General features: G+C 37.7%; 3 protein-coding genes and 1 long non-coding RNA gene across 19 annotated transcripts; 1 reads left to right on the forward strand and 3 right to left on the reverse strand.

The window, feature by feature from the left end:
- Window positions 1-6,540: 6,540 nt before the first annotated feature.
- Window positions 6,541-7,604, reverse strand: LOC118490376 (protein FAR1-RELATED SEQUENCE 5-like). Its single transcript, XM_035987979.1, has 3 exons — window positions 7,519-7,604; window positions 7,407-7,419; window positions 6,541-7,287 (listed from the first exon to the last, which is right to left on the reverse strand). Exons 1-3 carry the CDS (start codon window positions 7,602-7,604, stop codon window positions 6,541-6,543), a joined length of 846 nt encoding a protein of 281 aa, XP_035843872.1.
- Window positions 7,605-10,470: 2,866 nt separating this feature from the next.
- LOC110927590 lies at window positions 10,471-12,999 on the reverse strand. Its single transcript, XR_004888395.1, has 3 exons — window positions 12,744-12,999; window positions 10,892-12,383; window positions 10,471-10,813 (listed from the first exon to the last, which is right to left on the reverse strand). It is a non-coding gene; the product is annotated as an uncharacterized LOC110927590 (long non-coding RNA).
- Window positions 13,000-13,630: 631 nt separating this feature from the next.
- On the reverse strand, window positions 13,631-17,179 carry LOC110928759 (sulfhydryl oxidase 1-like). 16 transcript variants are annotated; one of them, XM_035987454.1, is made up of 11 exons: window positions 17,098-17,179; window positions 16,770-16,948; window positions 16,373-16,462; window positions 16,012-16,268; window positions 15,838-15,906; window positions 15,676-15,752; window positions 15,482-15,584; window positions 15,337-15,377; window positions 15,020-15,233; window positions 14,772-14,924; window positions 14,410-14,654 (listed from the first exon to the last, which is right to left on the reverse strand). In XM_035987454.1, exons 4-9 carry the CDS (start codon window positions 16,165-16,167, stop codon window positions 15,143-15,145), a joined length of 537 nt encoding a protein of 178 aa, XP_035843347.1. In that variant the 5' UTR covers window positions 16,168-16,268; window positions 16,373-16,462; window positions 16,770-16,948; window positions 17,098-17,179; the 3' UTR covers window positions 14,410-14,654; window positions 14,772-14,924; window positions 15,020-15,142. The 16 variants fall into 16 exon arrangements, with proteins under 16 accessions (XP_035843351.1, XP_035843355.1, XP_035843350.1 ...); XM_035987455.1 differs by having other exon boundaries at window positions 14,411-14,654; window positions 14,772-14,898; XM_022171792.2 differs by having other exon boundaries at window positions 14,412-14,654; window positions 14,772-14,898; window positions 15,465-15,584.
- A 2,619-nt stretch (window positions 17,180-19,798) lies between these two features.
- On the forward strand, window positions 19,799-21,847 carry LOC110931309. Its single transcript, XM_022174708.1, has 2 exons — window positions 19,799-20,046; window positions 20,113-21,847. The coding sequence occupies exons 1-2, from the start codon at window positions 19,799-19,801 to the stop codon at window positions 21,845-21,847; spliced, it is 1,983 nt and encodes a 660-aa protein (XP_022030400.1).
- The last annotated feature ends 332 nt before the right edge of the window (window positions 21,848-22,179 follow it).

Below are 22,179 nucleotides of genomic sequence, written 5' to 3' on the forward strand. Positions count from 1 at the left end.
TCCCCACCGCCACCAATCCCCCACCACCGTGAACCCCAACACCAAAACAAACGGCGGAAATAAAACCAAAATATAAAAAAAGTTTGAAGATTAAGCAATAAAATTTGAAATACAAACTAACCTTCATCGTGTGGTCCAGAGTTTGTCTTGTGAAAATCGTGTGGTCCAGAGCGTTTGTGTTCTTGGTGTTTTAGGGTAAGTTTTCAAATTTTAGATCTAGTTTACCCCTTTATTGAAGTTGGGAAAGTGTTTGTGTTCAATAAGAGCCGTATGGTTCAATGAGCACCTTAAAGTGTATGAAGTGTATAAATGAAATACTATAACCAATTTATCAGCTCCTGTACAGGAGGATAAACTGGTTAAGGCTTGTGTGTTCTATGCGAGGTGTACGAGTTCGAATCCCATGGGAGGCCGGTCCGATACATAAGGACCCCTCCCTTTTTTTGTGTAATTATAATTTTTCAAATCCAGTCCCTGAGGTTTGTTTTGCACAAGAACAGTCCCAGCACAGTTATTAAAAACTAACTGTAATTCTAATTTTTCAAATCCAGTCCCTGAAATTCTTATAACCGTTTATACCCCTTCTGCACATGCTTAGCATTTTTAAAAAAAGACCAATATACCCCTTCGTTATAAGAATCCCAATACCTTTAAAAAAGACCAATATACCCCTTCGTTATAAGAATCCCAATACCTATTTGTTCGTACAACCACATTAAACCCAAAATACAACATAGATGCTGATAAAATATTAAACATGTTACCATCCATACATGCGATAAAAGATTAAAGGTTTATACAAAAACAACCGGGCATACAACTAAACATAAATAACAAAAGACCAATAAATATTTGTTCGTACAACCACATTAAACCCAAAATACAACCAAACGAAACAGATAAATACTACTCCTAAGCCATTTCCTCGTCACCGTCATCAGAACCACTATCCTCATAACGTATCAACTGCATCTGCGTGTCAGACGGGCCTGCCTGCGTGCCGGACGGGCTTGCCTGCGTGCCGGAAGGGCCTGCCTGCGTGCGGGACGGGCCGGCTTCCGAGCCGGACCCCGGATACACTCGTGGTTGTGGCGGGTCTCGAACCGGCAACCCCGCCTCGCTACGCTTATCAGCCTCGCTAGCCATCATCCACTCCATCATATCCTCCATCCGGTCCATCCGCCGATCCTGCAGCGCCAACCTCTCCATCACAGCCGTCTGACCCGCCACAAGCCTCTCGAGGAGACGCTGAGTGGACTGAGGAAACCTCACCGCATGATAGACGCGCCGAGGATGCTGTGGCGGCTCCTGCGGATGCCCCTGCTCAACCTCAGGCTCGACGTCACCCTCTCCAACAAGCTCATCAACAACATGAGGCATATCCACCTCCGCAGCGTCCAACAGATGGTGATGTACTAACGGCTGGGCTACGAAAATCTGATCGTTCTCACCGACAAACCGATAACCAATGCCCGGAAAGTTCACCGCCAAGTTCATCCCTCTCATCGTCCTAATACCCAAATACTGAAAGGGGCAGGCGGTGGCAACTCACCGATGAATGGAAAATACCGACCGCAATGTTGGGCAATACGCGTGATGAACGCCCCTCCGTGCAATCCGCCACGCTTCTGACGTCGGGAAAGTGAGGCGAAATACTCCGCCAGGCAGCGATGGAGGGCGCACGGCGTCCCCGTGAATAAACAGTAAAGACAGAACAGGTCGTTTTTCGTAACCCACTCGTTGCTTTTGCCACGCCCAGATATCGACGTGGCAATGCAACGGTGTATGTAGCGAACGAGTGGGTCAGTAATCAACGAGACACGGGCCTTATGACCGAAGGGTACATCACAGAGGGTGGGCCACCAAGCAAGCAACTGATCATCAGGCATAGATGTGATCGCGGTGGTATAAATATCCTGAACCAACTCCTCATCAGTGTAGAATCCGGTGGCCAAAGCAAACTGACGCAGCGACATATTTTGTCGCTCCCCGAATAAACAGAAAGTTACCTCGGCAGGGGGTGGTTCCACCATCGGATCGTCCATATCTGAGTTAGGTTGCTCAGCAGGCCGTGGTCGATAGATAAACGTGGAGAGGAACTCCACCACCATAGGCCTATAAGAAGGCCCAGCCGCATAAAAAACATACGATCCCACGGGTTATTTTCCCCGATTATACCCCGGGCCCTCTGCTCCTCGTCACACTCCCGTAATGCGTCCCAACACAACGCCCTCTGCTGCCTCACTCTTATACCCCGGAACTTGGCAAAACGTCTGTATTCCATACTGCACTGGGGGAAGTCTAAAAAATCGTACTGCTCACAATTACCCCCGGCCATCGGATTGAATACCGGACCACCATTTGGTGCCTGTTGTTCCTCATCTGACGACATATCTGCAACAATTAAAAGTTAATATTTTGTCAGAATATTAATAAAATTACGACAACCCACAAACACCACAGTCAACCCACAACCACCACAGCCCACCCACAACCACCGTCAAACCCTAACCCATAGATACAACCACCACCATCCTAACCTCAACCACTCTAACAACCACCACCGTCCTAACCTAAACCACTCTAACAACCACCACCGTCAAACACCTCTACCGCCAAACACCACAACCAAAATATTTCAGAATAAACAAAAAAAAAAAAAACCGTAAAAAAACAATAACAAAAAGGAAAGATGAAGATGTTACTAACCTCTTGTGGAAATTCTCACCGTATGATTTGATACGGGATAGAAATGGTATACGGGAGAGAGTTGTGTGTGTTTTTGGTGTGTGTGTTTGAATTGATTTTGATCTAGTTTTCCCTCTTTAGTGAGCTGAAATGTTGTTTGTGTTGGTATACACTCCTCATTGGCCAATACGTGGCTTATAGATTGCTTACCAGCAGCCGCTTATTGTGCTATGAGCGGCATATAGAGGCTGGTATACACCTCTCATTGCCCAATATGCTGCATATGATGCCTTTCTTTTAATAAAAATAGTGATGTAAATAAGTGTTTTTACATTATAAAACAATGTAATTAACATTTTTTTATAAAATAAATGTTGCTTACACTATATTCAAAAGATAATAGAATGTAAAATAAAAAAAATGAAACATAATAATACGATTAAACAGTTTTACGTGTTACAACGAGAACCTACAACAAGTTAATAAAGTCTCTTCGTACACTTCTATTACTACGAAGTAACTTCTTACCCTCTGAAAGACGAGACATGTACATTGTCTCCCACTCCATAGCTTCAGTACTTCGATACATATTCCATAGTCCATTCGGTGGAGGCATCGGACCATCATCCGTTAACTTAACCATGATGAAATGGCCATCTTCCACATAGGCAATCAAAAGAACAGAATGGCCCTCCGCTGGACCATCAAACATGGGAAAGTATGTTTGACAAACACCATTGCTTAAATGTTGAACAACCACACCAAATTTTTGAGCCACCAACAATCCGGTGTATGGCAAGAACATCCAGCATGCCATTGGTGCGGGTTCCACGCGCAACCAGTTTATTGATCGATATAATGTAGTGTAAAATCCCGAATCAAAAGAGTCAAGAAGAGGCAACCACCGGGCTTTGTTAATGAACATCTCATCCAGTAGCTCTTGGCGGACCCACATCCAAGCATTCTGGTCCAACCCCAAACCCATAGCCACCGATTGAAACCCACAGTTACCATCAGGCTGGGCATCTTCCATATGTGTTATGTATCTTCGATACATAGATGGAAGCCAGTCCTTAAAACGATCGATCATGTTTTTGTACCTGTAATTGTAAAATATATTGTGGAAAATCTTTATCAGGGAAAATGTATGTATGGAAGTACGTATGATATTATATAGGTCAATGATTGTTGACGTACCTATCCCCCACCAACAGTGGAAAATCTTCATCTATAATTTCAACTGTCTTTTTAGCCTTATTTTTCTTTGAACGACTGCGTTGCACTGCTGGCTTTTGAGCATCCTCGTCCTTCTTTTGGCTTTTGCCTTTTGCTTCGGACCGGGTATCTTTACGTCTCGCAACCTCCTCCTTCTTTTTTTGTTGTGCTTTAGAGGTTGGGCGCCCCCGAGTATCTTGTTGTACCTCAGGCGGTTGATGGTCAGTCATACTTGGATTCACCACCTCCTTTATCTTCGACAACATACTTTTTAACACTATCGGTGGTTGCGCCTTCAGTTGTTGCATGACTCTGTCCATTTCCTCCCGAAGATTATTATCGTCTTCCTTAAGTTCTTCAGCATTGAAATCTAGTTTTGTCCCGAATTTGTCTACGGCGGCAAGAGGAATTTTGCAATCTGTATTTTAAAAACAATAGTTAGAAATGAGGGCGGGGGGTGGGTATTCATATGAAGTAGAATAAGCGGTTGAAGCCTGTTTTTATTACTTGTATTTTCCCACCACTCCATCCGACAAGCACATGGCAACCCACAACTCGTAAAAAGCACATGACCACAAGTCCCCCCTGCTGCGAGCAACGTACCTATCTTTTTCTTCTCCACAAGCAACAAATCTAGTGCTTTCAGGGAAACATTACCACGTAGGTTATCAAAGAATGATATCATGTGGTCCCCCATTTTCAAGGACCGGCTATCCTGAAAAGTGAGGTTTATTTGTATGCGTTGTGACTCTACAACTTTGTCAACAAGCCACACAAGTCTATGGAGCGAGCTGTTTGGCCCCTTAAGGTATCTCTTAAACTTAGCATGTTGGCTTTCAACTCTGTTGGTTGTATGTTGACCAAAGTTAGGGCTTGTGTTAGTCCAGGCTGAAACAAACTTTTCTTTATAGGGTAGTAGCCAGACATTATACAAATAGTCCAAAACTCCTAAAAAAAAAAACAGAATATAACGATTTGTAATGTTTGTATTGTAACACCCCAACCAAAGGCTGAAACAAAATTTTTCTGATAAATTAACTATTTTTAAATAATTAATTAAACAAATACAACTATGTAATTATTGGATTAAATTGGTTAAAAATCGAATTTTGGGAAAAATATCAATTTTATATTTTCGAACATCATTCTGATGTTAAAATAATTATATAAAGATTTTCAGGTTTTATAAAATTAGTTTACTATTTTTATTGAATTTAATAAGATTAAAACTAACTTAATTCATAATAATTAGATAAAACCGGAAATAATTATAGTTTATATTTTTAGTAAAACAGGTTTGATGTATATGAGTTTATAAAAATGTTAGTTTTTATAAAATCAATAAAAAACGTACAAAATAAAATAAAAGGTGTGTGCCCGGTTGGATTTTAAGAAGTGTATAAAATAACTAATGTTAGGGTATATATCAGCTCCTGGACAGGAGGATAAACTGGTAAAGAAGGGGTGCTTTTACACGAGTGGTCCGGGTTCGATCCTTGCTAAGGGGCGGGTTATACAAGAAACCCCCCCTTTTTTGTTATTCTAATTAAAGTAGTTAACTAAGTTAACTTCTTTTTTAAAGTATAGAACAACTATTGTTAGGGTATATATCAGCTCCTGGACAGGAGGATAAACTGGTAAAGCAGGGGTGCTTTTACACGAGTGGTCCGGGTTCGATCCTTGCTAAGGGGCGGGTTATACAAGAAACCCCCCTTTTTTGTTATTCTAACTAACATAGTTAACTAAGTTAATTTTTTTTAAAGGATTTCTTATTCAACATTTAACTTGGTTAATATTTTAGAGTTAAAATAAGTTTCAAACAAGGCAATTTCAACCCTTATACTATAGATTTCAATAATTACATTTTATGCCCAAATACTTTGTAGTTTTAAATAATGTCAAAATAACCCCTAGACTATAACTTTCAATAAATGACAGTTTAGTCCCTGGACTTGGTTTTAACCATTTTTGTTATTCTAATTAACATAGTTAACTAAGTTAATTTTTTTAAGGATTTCTTGTTCAACATTTAACTTGCTTAAGATTTTAGAGTTAAAATAAGTTTCAAACAAGGCTATTTCAACCCTTTTACTTTAGATTTCAATAATTACATTTTATGCCCAATACTTTGTACTTTTAAATAATGTCAAAATAACCCCTAGACTATAACTTTCAATAAATGACAGTTTAGTCCCTGGACTTGGTTTTAACCATTTTTTAAGCAAGTTTCAAACAATGACAAACAAGTCCCTCAACTTATAGTTTCATAAAATGTCAAAATAGGCCCCTATAGTTTGTAATATAATACGTACCTGATCTATGGTCGTCAGTCAGTCGCGTAAATAGCCGCTCAAAGTTATAATTGTATAGCGTCTCAGTGGGAGAATTACACAATCAAGACCAAGAAAGCTTGAATATTTTCCATTCTTCAGCCGTTGCAAATTTTGCCTTGGTGTGTTTTAGAATATTTTGTGAGATGTGCCACCGACATAGCAATTTGGATGCTTTTGGGAATAGTTTATCGCAAGCCTTCATCAAAGCTTTATCGCAATCTGTTACTATCACGCGCGGTTCCATACCCTCTTCCAACAATCCTTTGAGGTTCTGTAGGACCCACAAGAAGTTATCCTGTTTTTCTTAAGAGATAAAAGCATGAGCGACACAAAACGACTTGTGTGTCGATGTCACACCCACAATTTGAACAAATGGAAGTCTATACTCATTAGTTTTGTAAGTGGTATCAATCATCAACACATGTGGGAAAGCACGCCACATATCGTACGAGTACCGATGAACAAAAAAAACCTCCTCGACCGCATTTGTTTCGGGATTCACCCGGGTGTGGTAAACATACCTTCCTTCATGCAACATTTGCTCCAATATCTGAATTGGAGTCCGATCACCGTACATTTTGACTTTAATCTTTTTCATCACGTTTTGTATGTCTCGTAGAATGCACACGCTCTGTGGGTTTTGTTTTCTTATGGTTAAATATATGTTTGTAGGCTCCATGTTTTGAATATAAAGTCTCTCTACCAATAATTCTTCGTCTGGGGTCAACCTTCTTGCAAACGCGTGACCCTCGAGAAATACCGCAGGCTCATGGTTATGATCCTTTTGCTTCACCACTAAGCTCCAATTGCCACTACTTGCGTCTAGTTTCCCTATCATTTTAAAAGGACACCCAATCTTCTTGCTACCAGAACACCGAACTGTTGCTTTACTTTTGCGTGTGCCTCCACGGTCGCATTGCAACCATATCTTCACTGTCCTTGCTGACGAATCTTCACCTTTTGTTACCGTTCGTTGGGTCACAATGACGTAACCTTTCGCAATTTCTGTTTTGTAAGCCCAATTCTTTAACTGGTGAAGTGTCGCAAATACCTGAAACAACGGTAATTTAAAACTATGTTTAAAACTATATTTGTTTAAAATCTAATAAACCTTATACATAACGAATAACACGTAAACAAAATCAACTTTTTCTAAATTCTAATAGGCACCCTTCTAATAAACCTATACATAACGAATAACACGTATACAAAATCAGAATTGTCTAAAATTTAATAAACATTATACATAACGAATAACACGTAAGTGACGGTAATGTTATACCTTTCCTTGTTTTTTCGGGTCATTAGCACCATCGTCCTTTTCACCACCATCGTCCCCGCCACCACCATCGTCCCAGCCACCACCATCTTCCTCGTCTTGGTCACTTTCCTCGAAGTGTGTAACACCTTTCTCGATTTCGTTCTCGTCTTCCTCGATGTCAAAAGCACCTTCCTCGGACTTTTTCTTGCGTTATTTTTCCTGATGGGAATGGTAAGTCCCGTATGCATGTTTTTCCTGTTGCGGATAGCTTTGAGCCACGTAAGATGGTCCCGCCTCCTCTACGACCTGAAACAACTTAATGGTTATACTAAAATAACCAAAACGACAATATGAATTTTTTACCTGGTTCAAATCAGGCACCACGGACCGCACACTCCCTTCCTGATGCGAATGGTAAGTTCCGACGTGTTGCGGACGCACGGAAACCACCTCCTCCTCACCTCGATCAACGCCGGGTAACCAAACGCTTTCGGAGACATATGACTCATTCGAAATTTCACCAAAAAAATATCCAAAGTCCCAATTTGACATTGTGATTCGAATCTAATTTAACCAGACCGTTTATTTGAAAATTTTTATCATTTTCATCACTTTTTTTGGGATTTTTGAACATTTGTATTACATAAATCCCGTAAGCTTGGGGTAAACGGAAAAAATTCGAAACAATACGCAGCGTATAGGGCCATGAGCGCGTATATGCGGATCACCTTTTCAGCCTTTTCAGTCTGAACTCAGCTGTCTTGTCAGCAATATACCTTAAATTCAGAGATTATAGTACTAATGAGCAGTGTATAATGCAATGAGAGGCGTATAGGGTTTAATGCTCCAACTACCACCTTTCTAATACAGCGCTCATAGGGCAATGAGGGTCGTATAACTTTACCTTTTCTGACATAATTAATGCACTCAAACCCAATACAACCCTCATTGCCTTATACGGGGCTGCTGGGGGGGGGGGGGTCATTACTTTTGGGGGATGTACCAATACCCTCACCCTATTATAATAGATTATTAGAACTTTATTAATGTTGTGTCCGTTCTTTATTATAACACTTAACATGTATCAAAAACTAAAAAACTATCATGAATTCTCCAAGGCTTCAATACCACCACCGTCACCAACCTTTGAAACACACAAACACGATATATTTTGATAGGCACAATGACATTGGATTTCAATATTGGCTTACGAATAACATAAAATATCAACTCCTAGTCTGCTATAAAACAACTAACAAACACGATTTCTTAGGAGAGATTGGAAGGAAAAGAATCGGATAACATGCAAATTTTATGTTTGTTGTTGAAAGGGCATGTGGTGGAAGGACGACGTAGAGCCGCATAAGATGGGTGCGACACGGTGATGATAGCAAAGATTGCGGCTGTATTTAAGGGCAATGCAACGGTTTGAAATGAACATATATGCTTTTCAGATTATTCAAATACATGAATAATTAATATATATTTTTACTTCTTAAACTTATTAAAATAATTAAATTATAAAAAAGTTAGAAATATAAAGGTCGAGAGTAGATTGGTTATTTTGTCTCTAAAATGCAGGACAATCTATAGCATACACCAAACCATATAAAGGTCGAGGGTAGTAAACACGAAGCAAAAAAACAATTTGTGCCATAAAAAAGACATAAGATTGGGCTATGTTAACCCGGGTATAGATGTGGTTCCTAAGAAAAGAGGCGAGTCACTAACAACAAATATCAAGAGTCGGGTGGGTCTTGACCATTCACGTATGTTTTAGTCTTTTAAGTGGAGTCGAGCATATAATGACGTGGAAAACAAAGTGATGCAAAAATGGTATTGCCCATGCCCGCATATCCTTTAATTGCTACTATTTTTGTCGATCAACATAACTTTAACAGAACAACTACCAAACATTATACTTGCCTAAAAACTAAATAACATAAATAACTAACTCCTTGCTAAGGGCTTTATGATCTTCAGCTGTAATGAAGCATTTCCATTTTGCTTGCCAAAAAAATATAAATAACTAACTTTATCACCTCTACCAACCTTTGACTACATACCTTTGACTTTTTCACGACATAGACCCGACCCCAACAACCATAGCAACAACACCCTTGTATTTCAATACCTTAAAAAATTTGAAATTAGAAAACATAATCACAAAGACAAACATGACAACAGACATCTATTCATGATATTTGTTTGTGTTAGATTTGTGTGTGACCATTGAATTTAATTTAATGTGTTGATTGTTGGTTATTGTTATTAACATCAACAATGTATTTTGTATCTATAAAGTGATGCAATTATCCTATTATATTAATTTGATCAAACTGACTAAAACAAAATAACTTAAATTATATGAGTTTATTTTTCTTGAATTCAAGAAATTGGGAGGAGAAACTGTTTATAATTTGAAAATTTTAACATAAGAAAAAAATGCAAATAAGTATATGAGAAAGACATAGTTTAGGAACACACCTGAAGGAATCAGGTAATAGAAAGCCAAGTGGAACCTGGAGAATTCTACCGTGATGTGCACTCAAAATAAATATAACTCTACCGTGATGTGCACTCAAAATAAATATGGAAATGACAATGAAAAAAACTTTTACTACGATATACTCAAATAAGATACACATAACTTATGCATTTAGCTAAAACCTTAGACACTATCTTGCTAATAACTCCGATAAGCATTGGCTGCGAAAGATGTTGTTTTTGGGGATGGGTTGTGTCCTCTTAGAGTTAAACTTCAAGAGTGAAAACTGCAGAACCAGTTCATAGGGTTGCTGATGTAACTGGTGGGTTAAAGCCTAGGCTTTAAGGTCTATTGATGTATATATTGTCTAATAAGTCATGCTCAAAATATGCTAATAGTCTAATTGAAACATTGCCTAACAAATCACATAATGGAACTCAACATACCAACACAAATAACATAGTTGAACAGATGTATAACCAACAGAACTGAAAACACAAAAATTAATCTGATACCTTCAACTCGATAACATAGTTTCCTCTTTGTCAACAAAAATAACGAATTGAACCTCTCAACCTACTATTCCAACCACACAAAAGCAACTTCTTCCTTCGACAACTCACTACCAGTAGCTACCGTGCACTATTTGTCGGAGATCCGCAACGTCTTTGCCTGTAGGTTACTCTCATCAGCATGTGGTTTAATGATTTTCAACCGTTTTTTGAGTTCTTTGTAAGATGAAAAGTTTCCCAGTTATTAGAAATATCTCATGTGGTTCTCCAGCTATCGCCAAATTCATTTGCCTAAGTTGCAGGATCATCTCGGCCCCTGCACATAAAATAATACGGGTCATTTTGGGCCAATATTTTTAGCTTTTATATTAACAAAAAAGAGATCAAGACTTACCTCAGTCTTTTGATCTGTATTAAATACTATTTCATATAGCATAGACTCTTGTTTCAAAACTGAAATACCCATGGTATAACAACTGAAAAGAATTAAAAAGGAAACCTTTTGATGAGCAAGTAAACACTAAGCAACATATTTCAGGTGACGAAATCTGGCTGGTATGGTATAAATACGGATTCTCCTAATTCCACACCTCATAACTTAGTTTCTAAACATGAACGGATCGTTGTAATCCCCCATGGTTTCCAAATCGGATCACTTATTCTTCAAATTTCACCGTGAATTCAGTAGGTGGGATCTTTATACTGATGAATCAAAATACTTTGATGGTAAAAAGCCCTAAAACGATAAACATATAAACCAGTAATATAAAGATTTCGAAATAAAAGATTTTGAACTGAGAACTACGATTGTTACATGGAAGCTACAAAGTGGAATTGGAGAAGGAATCGGAGGAAAGAGATCATGCCTTCCTTGAAGAAGGTGGCGCTTATACTTTTAGTTGAGTCGTCGATCTCCGCATTCACGCACTACCTATTAATCAAGTAGCTGGTTAAGCAGGTCTTCAATATTCCCTACATAGGTTGTTTAGGTCTTCCCCTCGGCTGCTCATCTGTCTGTAAAGAAATAGTGTAGAAATAACTTCATATATAAATCAAACACATTGTTAGAACAGCTTGTAACTTACTCTAAAAATATATAAGTAGGAGTCAACTTTGATCTCTAAACCAAGTGCGTCCTCGCACTTTGTTACTCTAAAAATATTGTTAGCACAAATTATATAAGTAGGAGTCAACTTTGATCTCATTATCTGGAGTACTGCTTCTTGTATTTTGGCTAGATAGTAGGTATAGCTAAAACCCTGACTTCTCAATTATAAATCAAACATACAAATATAAATTCATGAATCTCTCTTAAAACAAAACTGAGATGCTACAAAGACATAATTCAAGACCAAGTTGAGATGTCTGATCGCTAACAACAATACAAAGTCCTAAATTAAAACAAAATTACAGAATAAACTAAGTGAGGATGATGAAGCCATTAGGGCATTTGAATCAATCAAACCTGATGATACTTCAAAAAGGAATTTAGATTAGGGAAAATTGTGCAGGTTTATCTAAACCAAGATTAGGGCAAATTGTGCAGGTTTATCTAAACCAATCAAACCTCACCATCCTTTATAGATTAAGTTTAAACAAACAAAAAACCTAAAGTCGATGTTTTCTTGTAACAATTGATAGCACATCCATTAACAAAATTGTGAAAAAATACCAAAATTGAACCATAACCATTAACATAGCGTGAAACATACACAAATCAAAGACTAACATATACAATCAGAGGATAAATGAAGTAAAAAGATGGATTTAAAAAATACCGATGGATGAAGATAAGAAATCAACAGGCTACATACTTCAACATGTCCAACATGAAAAAGATCAAACCCTCCATCCTGCAGTAGGTTCTTGTACACCCTTGTCTCATCCTGACCATAAATTAAAACATCTATTAAATTTACTAAATTAAAAACTATTCTATACATTTCAGTGAACTGTTAACTTCCTGTATATATGTTAAATTAAAATATCGATTAAATTTAGTTCACTTTTTTTCTCACAAGTAAATCCACAAATGAAAAACTATCAACTGTTAACTTCATATACATTTCCTAAACTAAAACATCAACTAAATTTAACTATTTAAAAAATTAGTCACATATTACCTGAATCAAACTATCATATTTTTTAAAAAACCACTAATCAACAAATCAAACATTCAAAACCACAAGTAACTCCACAAATCAAACCATACAATGTTGCAGACCCTAGAAACTACAAAACCTCACCAAAATCCTTGCCGCTAATGAATTCGATGGACCACGGCTCGCGAGTGCATTCAGAGCCACCTCCGCCCGCTGAATGCTCTGCCTGTCTCAACGTCGTGCAGTAGTTAGGGCTCTAAATTCTCATGAAGTCTTTAGCTCTGAGCATATCTTCTATGGTTGTTGAAAAATTATGAGTTTTCATGAAGTCTTTAGCTGAGTTCTCATGAAGTTTTTAGCTCTGAGCATATATTTGAAAGCAGATCATATCCACTCATTATTTCACCAACACAGACCTAAAATTAGAAAAATCAATATTAGCTATATGTCCTTTGGATAACAATATATTACATCACTTTTATGTAGAAAAGAATTTGATCAAAGCTACAATAACAAATAAAGATAAGGATTTCATAGAAAAACATGGCATGTAAATATTATCATTATTCCTAACACACGTTCTAGTTTAACTTTCGCAGGCTATGACCCGATGTGATACAGGGCATGCAACTTTTTTTTAAATATAACCATTTTAAATTGGCCAGTCCTAACCCGAACACATCTTTTTAAACCAACTTCTCATGTCTCAAGCCAAAATAACTACTTTTAAATTGGCCTATTCTGACACGAAACAATTTTTACCCCAACTTGTCCTGATCCGAACCAAAATAACCATTTATAAGTAGGCTCATTCTGACCCAGCAGCCCACCTGACCAGCCCATGAGACGCATTCTTCGACCAAATCGGACCTTTCACAACCTCGCTATTTTCTTCATCATCATTCCAAGCAATCACTTCATCTCTTATCTCTCCTTCCATTTCACCCACATATTTTACCTTCTTCACACCCTCTTCATCACTTACACCATCATCATCATCATCATCATCCTCTTACGGATCATCATCACTACTTGAACCACTACCACTTGGTCTAAGGTGTGCAACATATAAGATTAAGGTCTTGCTTAGAGTTGTCATCTTCAAAGCATTTATAGGAAAATGAAGAGTTAATATGAACTCTCAACTTTGAGGTATCTTAGTATCTATAGACTAATTAATGCCATAGCGGAAAAATGAACATGTGTTGATGGGTGAAGTTGGAACGTATTTGTTTGACTCAGAGAAGTCAAACTAAAGATGGTTCATCTTTTTCTTTGCTTCAATTCACATTCACAATTGAAAGCTATATTGCAGCTTATGCTATGGCGACTAAGTTGATTAAAAACAATATTCTTCAGAATGTCCAATAACATTATCTTATGAGATTTATTACACATTCACAGATAATATAGCACCCATTATTTAGTGTACCCTCGGTGACATTGATGCTTGCCCGGTTTGCATCGCTACCCCCAATGCGGTATGAGCGTCGAGTGAACAAATCCACCTGAGAAGGTTTCCACAGCAGTTCATATTAAGATACCTCAAAGTTCTAAGTCCTGTACAAAAAAATTAGACAAAAAGCATTTCGAGCTAAGTCCTGTATAAAAAAATTACCAGCTTTGACCCATTACCTAACTCGTCCAATCGCGCCATTTTCCACCTCTACTAAAGACCGAAGGTAGAGAGGACCTGGACACAGTCATCTGTTCCTGTAATGTTTACTATTCTTCCTTGAATTCCAAATCTGCAAAAAAAAAAAAATTACTTATGAGAATATAAAAACATTATGTAGTTTTTTTTCCTTCTAAAATGACACTTTTTGACCCGAAACTATTGAACACACTTTTAATCTGGCCCGTTCTGATCTATTAACTAACCATTATCAAATTAAACCTTTGAAACTTGCAAAACACAAACAACTGTAGCAAGTAGGAACTAATTAAGACTTATTACACTATCATTTAACACTAACAATTAACAATTGTACATCATTTTGACATTTTCACTGGCGACCACACTTTCTAGATAGACTCGAAGATCACCATCAGGGCCTACAAGAAAGAAAGCATACAGTTTCACACAGGTAGGGAGTCCAAAATATAAACGTCAGGATCATAATATCTATTTTCACAAAAATACAAAAATAAGTGAATTATAAAACAACTTACCTAAAGAGTTGTCATTTATATCCTTGTGCGTGTAAGACAACGGAAAGATTCCAGTGTGCTTCTACCCAATAATGAACGTAACAGCATTTGAAACATGTTGTGATATCTATGGTTTTGAGAAGAGATTCTGAAGAGCGGGGTAAGAATGAAAATCTTCACTCCAAAAAGAGTCAGCCAAAACAAAAAACAATCTCTCTAATCACATGAAAAAACATACATGGATTAGATTATAAATCAAAAACACTTACCAAAACCACAAACCCTAGCTTCTCAAACCCCAAACCTCCTCAAATCTCCAATGTTTCATGTTGTAAATCCACAAAACAATCAGAATCAAACACTCAATCTCGTAAACATGTTCATCGAACATATTACACGAACATAAATCCACAAAACGCCATTTCACTTTCTCCGTCTTCCACTCTCACTGAGATTGAATGTAACAGAACCCATAAACCACAACTGTGAAAATCACAAATTTTGTTAATATTCTTTTTATCCTGTATAAACGTAATAATTCATATTTGAAGCAAATAAATTGTAAAGTGTACATATATTAACATACCTGAAGCCTCTGGTATCATTCGTGCTACCACGACAAAACGTCTGCATAAAAAACCCCAAAATTAAATCCATGTATTGGAAAAGAAAGCACAATAATTTATTTGATTAGAAATAAAAAGCTGAAACTACCCAATATCCCCGAGGACCTTTTTTTCCACATATGCCAAATTTATCCAAAAGACCATGTTTTTTTTTGAAAGATATAAATCGTCAAAATTGACAAGTATATTAGCAGTTCCCCTCTGACACCTAAAATATACCGAATTTAAATTATGTTAAGCAAATACCAAAATTGATTCTCGTGGAAGATTTTGCGAGAGGGGGTTGGGGGGTATTGAACCTTCTGGAAGGATGATGAGACACCATTAGTTGCATGAACTTGATAAGTGTACCTCTAGTATCTGGTTTAACCATCTGCTAACAAATATGAATATAATTATCAGGCCAATGTAGTCAAATGCAACATGATTATATAAACAGGAAGTACCAAACATGCATTCACCTTGTTTTCTAGAATCATGTCGAACGCAATAAATGTAGCCTCTTCAACATCATATACAGCCTGTGTAATCTATTGCACAAAGGAAGAATAAAAATAAAAAGTTAATAACTTTTACAAAATGTTCCTTACATTGTAAATATGTGTCTTCAAATCATAAATATTTCTTCAACAAACCTGTCCAGGGTATACCTTCTTCTCCAACTCACTCATTAGCCAGTACGTTTTCAAGATGGTCCAACAGTTACTTAGCCTGTTCCGACCCAAAATCTTTGTCAACATCTTCATAGTACCAAACCATTCTAGTTTCTTTCTTTTCAATATAAGAACCATCAATAGTTTTTGTACAAAGATTCATAACCGGCTCAGCCATCTCCATCCACCCAACACTATTTTCATGTGCGCACATTTCCCATTCTTGATCACCCGCCCACCTGACATTATTTCACAAAATAATTACTCAAGATTTGTGTGGTTTTGTAAGATATGCATCAGTACTAAGATATGAGTTTAAAACAACATTAGTTATTAGTTATACCTTATAAAGTATCAGTGATGAGCTGCAATGGGTAGTTTACGGGAAGTTAAGTTAAGACAAAAATCAAGAAGTAGCACTACCGGCGACTAACTGTGATTAAACAACACGATTGAACATTTAGTATAGAATCAACCAAAGATTATTTGTATGTAATGAAGAGTGTGAGAACGTATGAAAGAAGACAATCACGATGCATATATTAATACAAATAAAATATGTAAAGAACTAAAAACAAAATAAAATGAATAAGACCAAAATTGAAGGTTAGGGTTTTAACCATCAAAATATTTTCATTTCTTGAAGGTTAGGGTTTTAACCTTCAAAATTGAATGTTAGGGTTTTAACCATCAAAATATTGCAGAAGTTAACCAAAATTGAAGGTTAGGGTTTTAAGTACCTGTTGTCCACAAATCTCGTGTGACCTTCTTGAAACACGATCTGCAACACCGTCCTCAGCAAAGTTCACAAAGCCGAACCCCATGTGACCAGATCTCTTAATCACATAATTATTGAGCATCAATCAATTTCGAAACTAAAAAACCCTAAACTCAAAAATCACGATACTCACAACAAAACCTGTAGAAATCAAACACCAAAATCCATAAATAGATACAATTGTATGACCCGAAAAAAACAGCGATGAAGTTTTCAGTTAGGGTTTACAGGGAGAAAAGGAGAGAAAGTTAACAAAACACCAAAATCCATAAATAGATACGATTGCTAACCTGATCTTAAATCGGAATTAGGGTTTGAATCGGTGGGAGAAGGACAGAGCGATGAGCAAAATCTGTGGCTATGAAACATTAGGGTTTGTTAAAAATGATATATAGTATCCGAATTAATGTGAGTCGGTGCAATAAAAACCCAAAGTCCGAACCTAAGAAACGGATCCCGCGTCCAATATTTGTCTGTGTATCAGAGATGGATTTCCGTCCTAAACTAAATTGCCACATCAGCCAATACAAATGCCACCTAGCCCAAATCCATCTCATTTATATATATATATATACTATATTAATAAGCATATCCGAAGGGTAGAAATGATCATTTGCCATTTACAACCCCTTAAAGCTTATTGTACAACCATAAAAAGCACACCATGTTGAATCCCTGAATTTTTGGGCGGGCAAACCATTTTTTGGGCGGCCAGATCTATCCATTCAATTTTTGAATTTTGAATTCCTTTACTCCTCCCAACTCCCAAGGCACCCATTACCCTATTCTCTCACTATCAACTTTTATGTCTCTCACTGTTTCTTCTCCCAGATAAACCCTAATATTGCCACCGCCCACCGCCATAACATCGCAGCAACAACAAAAGCCCCAAATACCTTCTCTCTTTAAAGAACTCAATGCCATCAGCCACCATCGCCTCCTACGAATCGGCTCCTCCCACATAACTTTCACAGCTCATAACCCACCACAAGTTCTTGATTTAAGGTCGTATGGCCTGGATCGGCGGTTTACTGGGTCAAATCTGCAAATCTCAAAGCATCAAGTACACATACGGCTCCGACCTGGTAGAATCCGGACACACCCTGAAAGCCACCGTCGTTGCTGTCAAGCCCACCCACGTGTTCAACCCCGCTGGTCGACCGAACTGTCACACAAGGTGGTACATGTTTGATTTTTATGTGGTTTTGAATAAGTGTGTGTGAACTCGTTTGATCGTGATTGGTTTGTGTTTCAGGGTCTGTGTTCAAACATCCAAATTCTCTACAAATTAAAGAAGGTCAGTCAATTCAATTATTTTTTGCTTTTAGTTTTTTTTTCCAGTTTCAGTTAGGGTTTTATATTTTTTGTTCAAATTTACAGCATAATCTGATATAGATCGATGTTTCTATTGTAATCATGAGCTTGTATGTGATTATTTGGTCAATAATCTTGTTTTTGACGAAACTGAGTGGCGGACTAGGAATAATGCCAACAAAACTCGAGATAAGAGCAAAACAGTGAATATGGGAGTGAGGATTGTTACTCAGTCGACTGGTTATACGCAGCCTTGGTGGCATAGAATTAAAGATGGTGTCGTGTTGTCTTTTGGTTAATCTAATGGTGTTGGTGGTGATACGGATTCGTCTACAGCTCCACAGTCTGGTATATGTTAATGGAGTTTATTTAATGAAATGCTTTTAAAGATGATTTTAGTATGATTTGTTGATCAGATGTTTTCATTTTCATGTTTAAGTAGATTTTTGTTCTAGGGGTTTGATGATGTTGGCTGTTCATATTTTGCAGCTAATTAAACACTACAATGTGACGCCACTCCGAACCATAATTTGGCAGAGAAGATACGTTATATAATCCGGCAAAAATGAGAAGAAGCCGTCAAAATCAAGATGAACTCCGTGAGCACAAAGTGACGCCGCTTTGAACCATAATTTGGTAACCATAATTTTTATCAGATTATTTACATTTGTAATCTTGTAGTTATTATTTTGAGTTGCTTGCAGGTGCTATGATGCAAGTGACATTGAAACTCCTAGAAATAGTTTGTACGCGATTGATTTATCATGGCGATTCACCAAGAGAGATCTTGAGAAGCATCTCTCTACAGAAGGAAAGGTATGTCCGAGACGATGTCTGTAAATATCAATCAATAAATTTTATAGAATCATGGTAATCTAAACTTTTGTTGACTTTTGATGAAAGTTGGTGATTAATTTTTGATATGATGATTGGAGAATCCATTCTTAAATTATGCTAGCATATGATCATAATGATGGAATGTATCGTTTCAGGTGGAAGACGTTCCCCTTGTCATAGATCCGTGGACACGGGAATTTTGTTGGTTTGGGTTTGTATACTTGTCGAGTAGCAAGATAGCTAGCTGATAGTTGTATCAAGTACTTAGATGGATCTGTTCTTGATGGCCGTGTTTGAAAAACTCACAGGAGGAAGTCAGGTACCTGCATTACTGTGATATCTTTTGAACACTGGTTAGCGAGTAATTCTTATGTACCTGATCTGATTAATCGATTGTGTCAAGAGGTTGCTTTTAGATTTACAATTAAGGGTTAATTAGTTTTGTAACCACATGTGGATATTGTTTGTAGTGCAAATGTTAAACTACAAGTTGCATATTGATTGTAAAACGGGTCAGATTGCAGCTTATGTAAATCTGAGGTGGCAGATCGTATTTTCTTGGTTGCAGGTTGCTTTTTGTGTTAGAATATTCTAGACCTATAATTGTCTACAATCAAGGGAGGATATCACGTAATAGAGGGACAATATTTTCCATGATTTGTTTTTCCATGTTTAGATTATTTTCCCTCTTATTTAATTCCTTCTCTTGTACGTATTTTGAGATATAGAAAAAATACCAATTTCCTTTCTTTCTTTTTTACCTCTGATCATGGTATCAGAGCACAAACCTGGCAATTCATAAAAATCCTAGCCAACCATAATCGAAACCTGCAATCAAACATGGGAGAAAAAAACACCACCTTGACCAATATACCCGATGAATTAACCATGCAAATCGCTGCGCTACTAAGAAACGGTCTCGGTGGGCAACCAACAACAACCAATTCCGAGAATCTCTCTCTTGGAATCAAACTCGAAGGGGATAACTATGCGTTATGGGCAACCCTAATGAAAAAAGCTATTGGAGGTAGGGGGAGAAGTTCTCACATTACCGGGGAACCGTCACCTCCTTCAAAAAGTGATGCAACGTTTGCATGATGGGAACAAGATGATCAATGTGTTTTTACATGGTTGATCCAAAATATTGATGTAAGTTTGGTGAATAATGTCTCGCAGTATCCAACTACGAAGGCCCTTTGGGATGGTCTTGCAGTTACATATGGTTCGGAAACAGACTCGTTGCAGGTATTTGATCTTCACAAAAGGGCTAATTCATTGAGGCAAGGAGGAGATACCTTAGAAGATTGCTGGAACAAATTACAAAAAATTTGGATGACCATCGACAGAAGAGACCCGAACCCGATGAAACATGCTGAAGATATACAAATCTACAATAACAAAATTCAAGAGCAGAGACTCTATCAGCTGTTAATGGCCATTGATGACAAGTTGGAACCAATTAAGCGGGACATCTTAAAAAAGGATCCTCTCCCTTCGGTTGAAGCCGCATATGCGACGGTACGGCGAGAAGTAGCAAGACTCAATATTCTGAAACCTGGTACCACTGAAATTGACAGGCCATCTGAAATCGGCCTGGGTCTGGTAGGAAGGGAATCAACAGGAAGACCTAAAACCCGTTCAGAGCCACAACGAGATAAAGATAAAGAAGACAAATCGAAGTTATATTGTACCCATTGTAGGATGAAAAGACATACCAAGGAGACATGCTTCAAGATTGTTGGTTATCCTGAATGGTGGGAGAAGCCGGGGCAGAAAGGCAAGGCGGCTGCCGCAATTGGAAGCCAGGACGCCGGCGGCGAATCAGAGAAATTGGCGCCTTCTGAACAGGAGGAAGACCTGATTGGTTTTGGGGGCGTGGCTATGGGAATCGATCAAAAAAATGCAACAGGTAAAGGGTTTTGGAGAAACTATACTCCAGACCCTTCAATTCTTAATCCCAAATATTTTAGTCCAAATTGTTTTGAGTATGACAAGCAGGTCCCTGGCAATGTTAATCTAAAATCTAAAGCATATCAAACTAGTTCCTCATCTAATACTAGTTCAAAAAAAATAGCCAAATGGATTTTTGATTGTGGAGCTACGGATACTATGACATATGATCATAAAGATATCTTAAACATGTCTCCCTCATCCAAAACTTATATTGAAACCGCAAGCGGAGAACGGGTTAAGGTCGAAGGAGGAGGTTCAATTGAATTCTCTAATAAAATGAAGCTAAACAAGTGTCTCTATATACCAACATTATCCTCAAAATTGTTGTCTGTTAGCCATGTGACAAAAGAATTGAACTGTGTGGTACTAATGTATCCAACATTTTGCATTTTGCAGGACATTCGTACGAAGGAGATAATTGGGCGTGGTACTGAGAGAGGAGGCCTCTACTATGTTGATGAGGTGACTCATAAGGGACATGCCATGCTTGCTCACGGAACGGCTGATAGGCAACTTTGGTTATGGCATCGTCGTCTTGGCCATCCGTCATTTGGGTATCTTAAGTCGTTATTTCCGAGTCTTTTTTTGAATAAATCCACTGATATGAAGTGTGAAACTTGTATTCTTGCTAAAAACCATAGAGTGTCCTTTGACCAAAGTAATACTCGAGTTAAGTCTGTGTTCTCTTTGATACATTCTGATGTTTGGGGTCCAGCTCCAAATTCTGATAAAAATCGATTTAAATATTTTGTGTCATTTGTTGATGATTTTTCTCGAATGACTTGGGTATATTTTATGAAACATAAATCGGAGGTTCCTGAAAAATTCTTTATGTTTTATAAAATGACTCAAACGCAGTTCAAAAAGAAAATACAAATTCTTCGCTCTGATAACGGTGGAGAGTTTGTAAATCAGTCGATGAAAAATTTCTTTTAGGAAAATGGTCTCATTCATCAAACCACGTGTCCCAACACACCTCAACAAAATGGTGTTGTTGAACGGAAAAATCGAGTTTTACTTGAAAAGTGTCGTGCTATGATAATTGAATCTCAAACCCCTCAGTATTTCTGGCCTGAAGCAATAGCGACATCCGTATATCTTCTTAATCGTCTTCCGACTCAAATTCTAAAACATAAAACTCCTTTACAAACGCTAGCGAGTCAAGTCCCTATTCCTTCTGTCTTAACCCTATTACCACGTGTCTTTGGGTGTACTGTGTATGTCCATATTCCCAAGTCTGATAGGAATAAACTTGAACCTTGCGCAGA

The sequence above is a fragment of the Helianthus annuus genome, chromosome 3, assembly GCF_002127325.2.
Source record: "Helianthus annuus cultivar XRQ/B chromosome 3, HanXRQr2.0-SUNRISE, whole genome shotgun sequence".
NCBI lineage: Eukaryota > Viridiplantae > Streptophyta > Magnoliopsida > Asterales > Asteraceae > Helianthus > Helianthus annuus.

Excerpts from the sequence above, each read along its gene's own strand:
- LOC118490376 (XM_035987979.1), bottom strand. The coding sequence starts at position 7,604 with ATGGTGGTGGCTGGGACGATGGTGGTGGCGGGGACGATGGTGGTGAAA.
- LOC110928759 (XM_035987454.1), bottom strand. The coding sequence starts at position 16,167 with ATGGTTCTTATATTGAAAAGAAAGAAACTAGAATGGTTTGGTACTATG. Across the intron at positions 15,753-15,837 it reads ACATGATTCTAGAAAACAAG|CAGATGGTTAAACCAGATAC; the intron begins GTGAATGCATGT and ends CATATTTGTTAG. Across the intron at positions 15,234-15,336 it reads AATGATACCAGAGGCTTCAG|TTGTGGTTTATGGGTTCTGT; the intron begins GTATGTTAATAT and ends TGATTTTCACAG.
- LOC110931309 (XM_022174708.1), top strand. The coding sequence starts at position 19,799 with ATGGGAGAAAAAAACACCACCTTGACCAATATACCCGATGAATTAACC. Across the intron at positions 20,047-20,112 it reads CCTTCAAAAAGTGATGCAAC|TTTGGTGAATAATGTCTCGC; the intron begins GTTTGCATGATG and ends TATTGATGTAAG.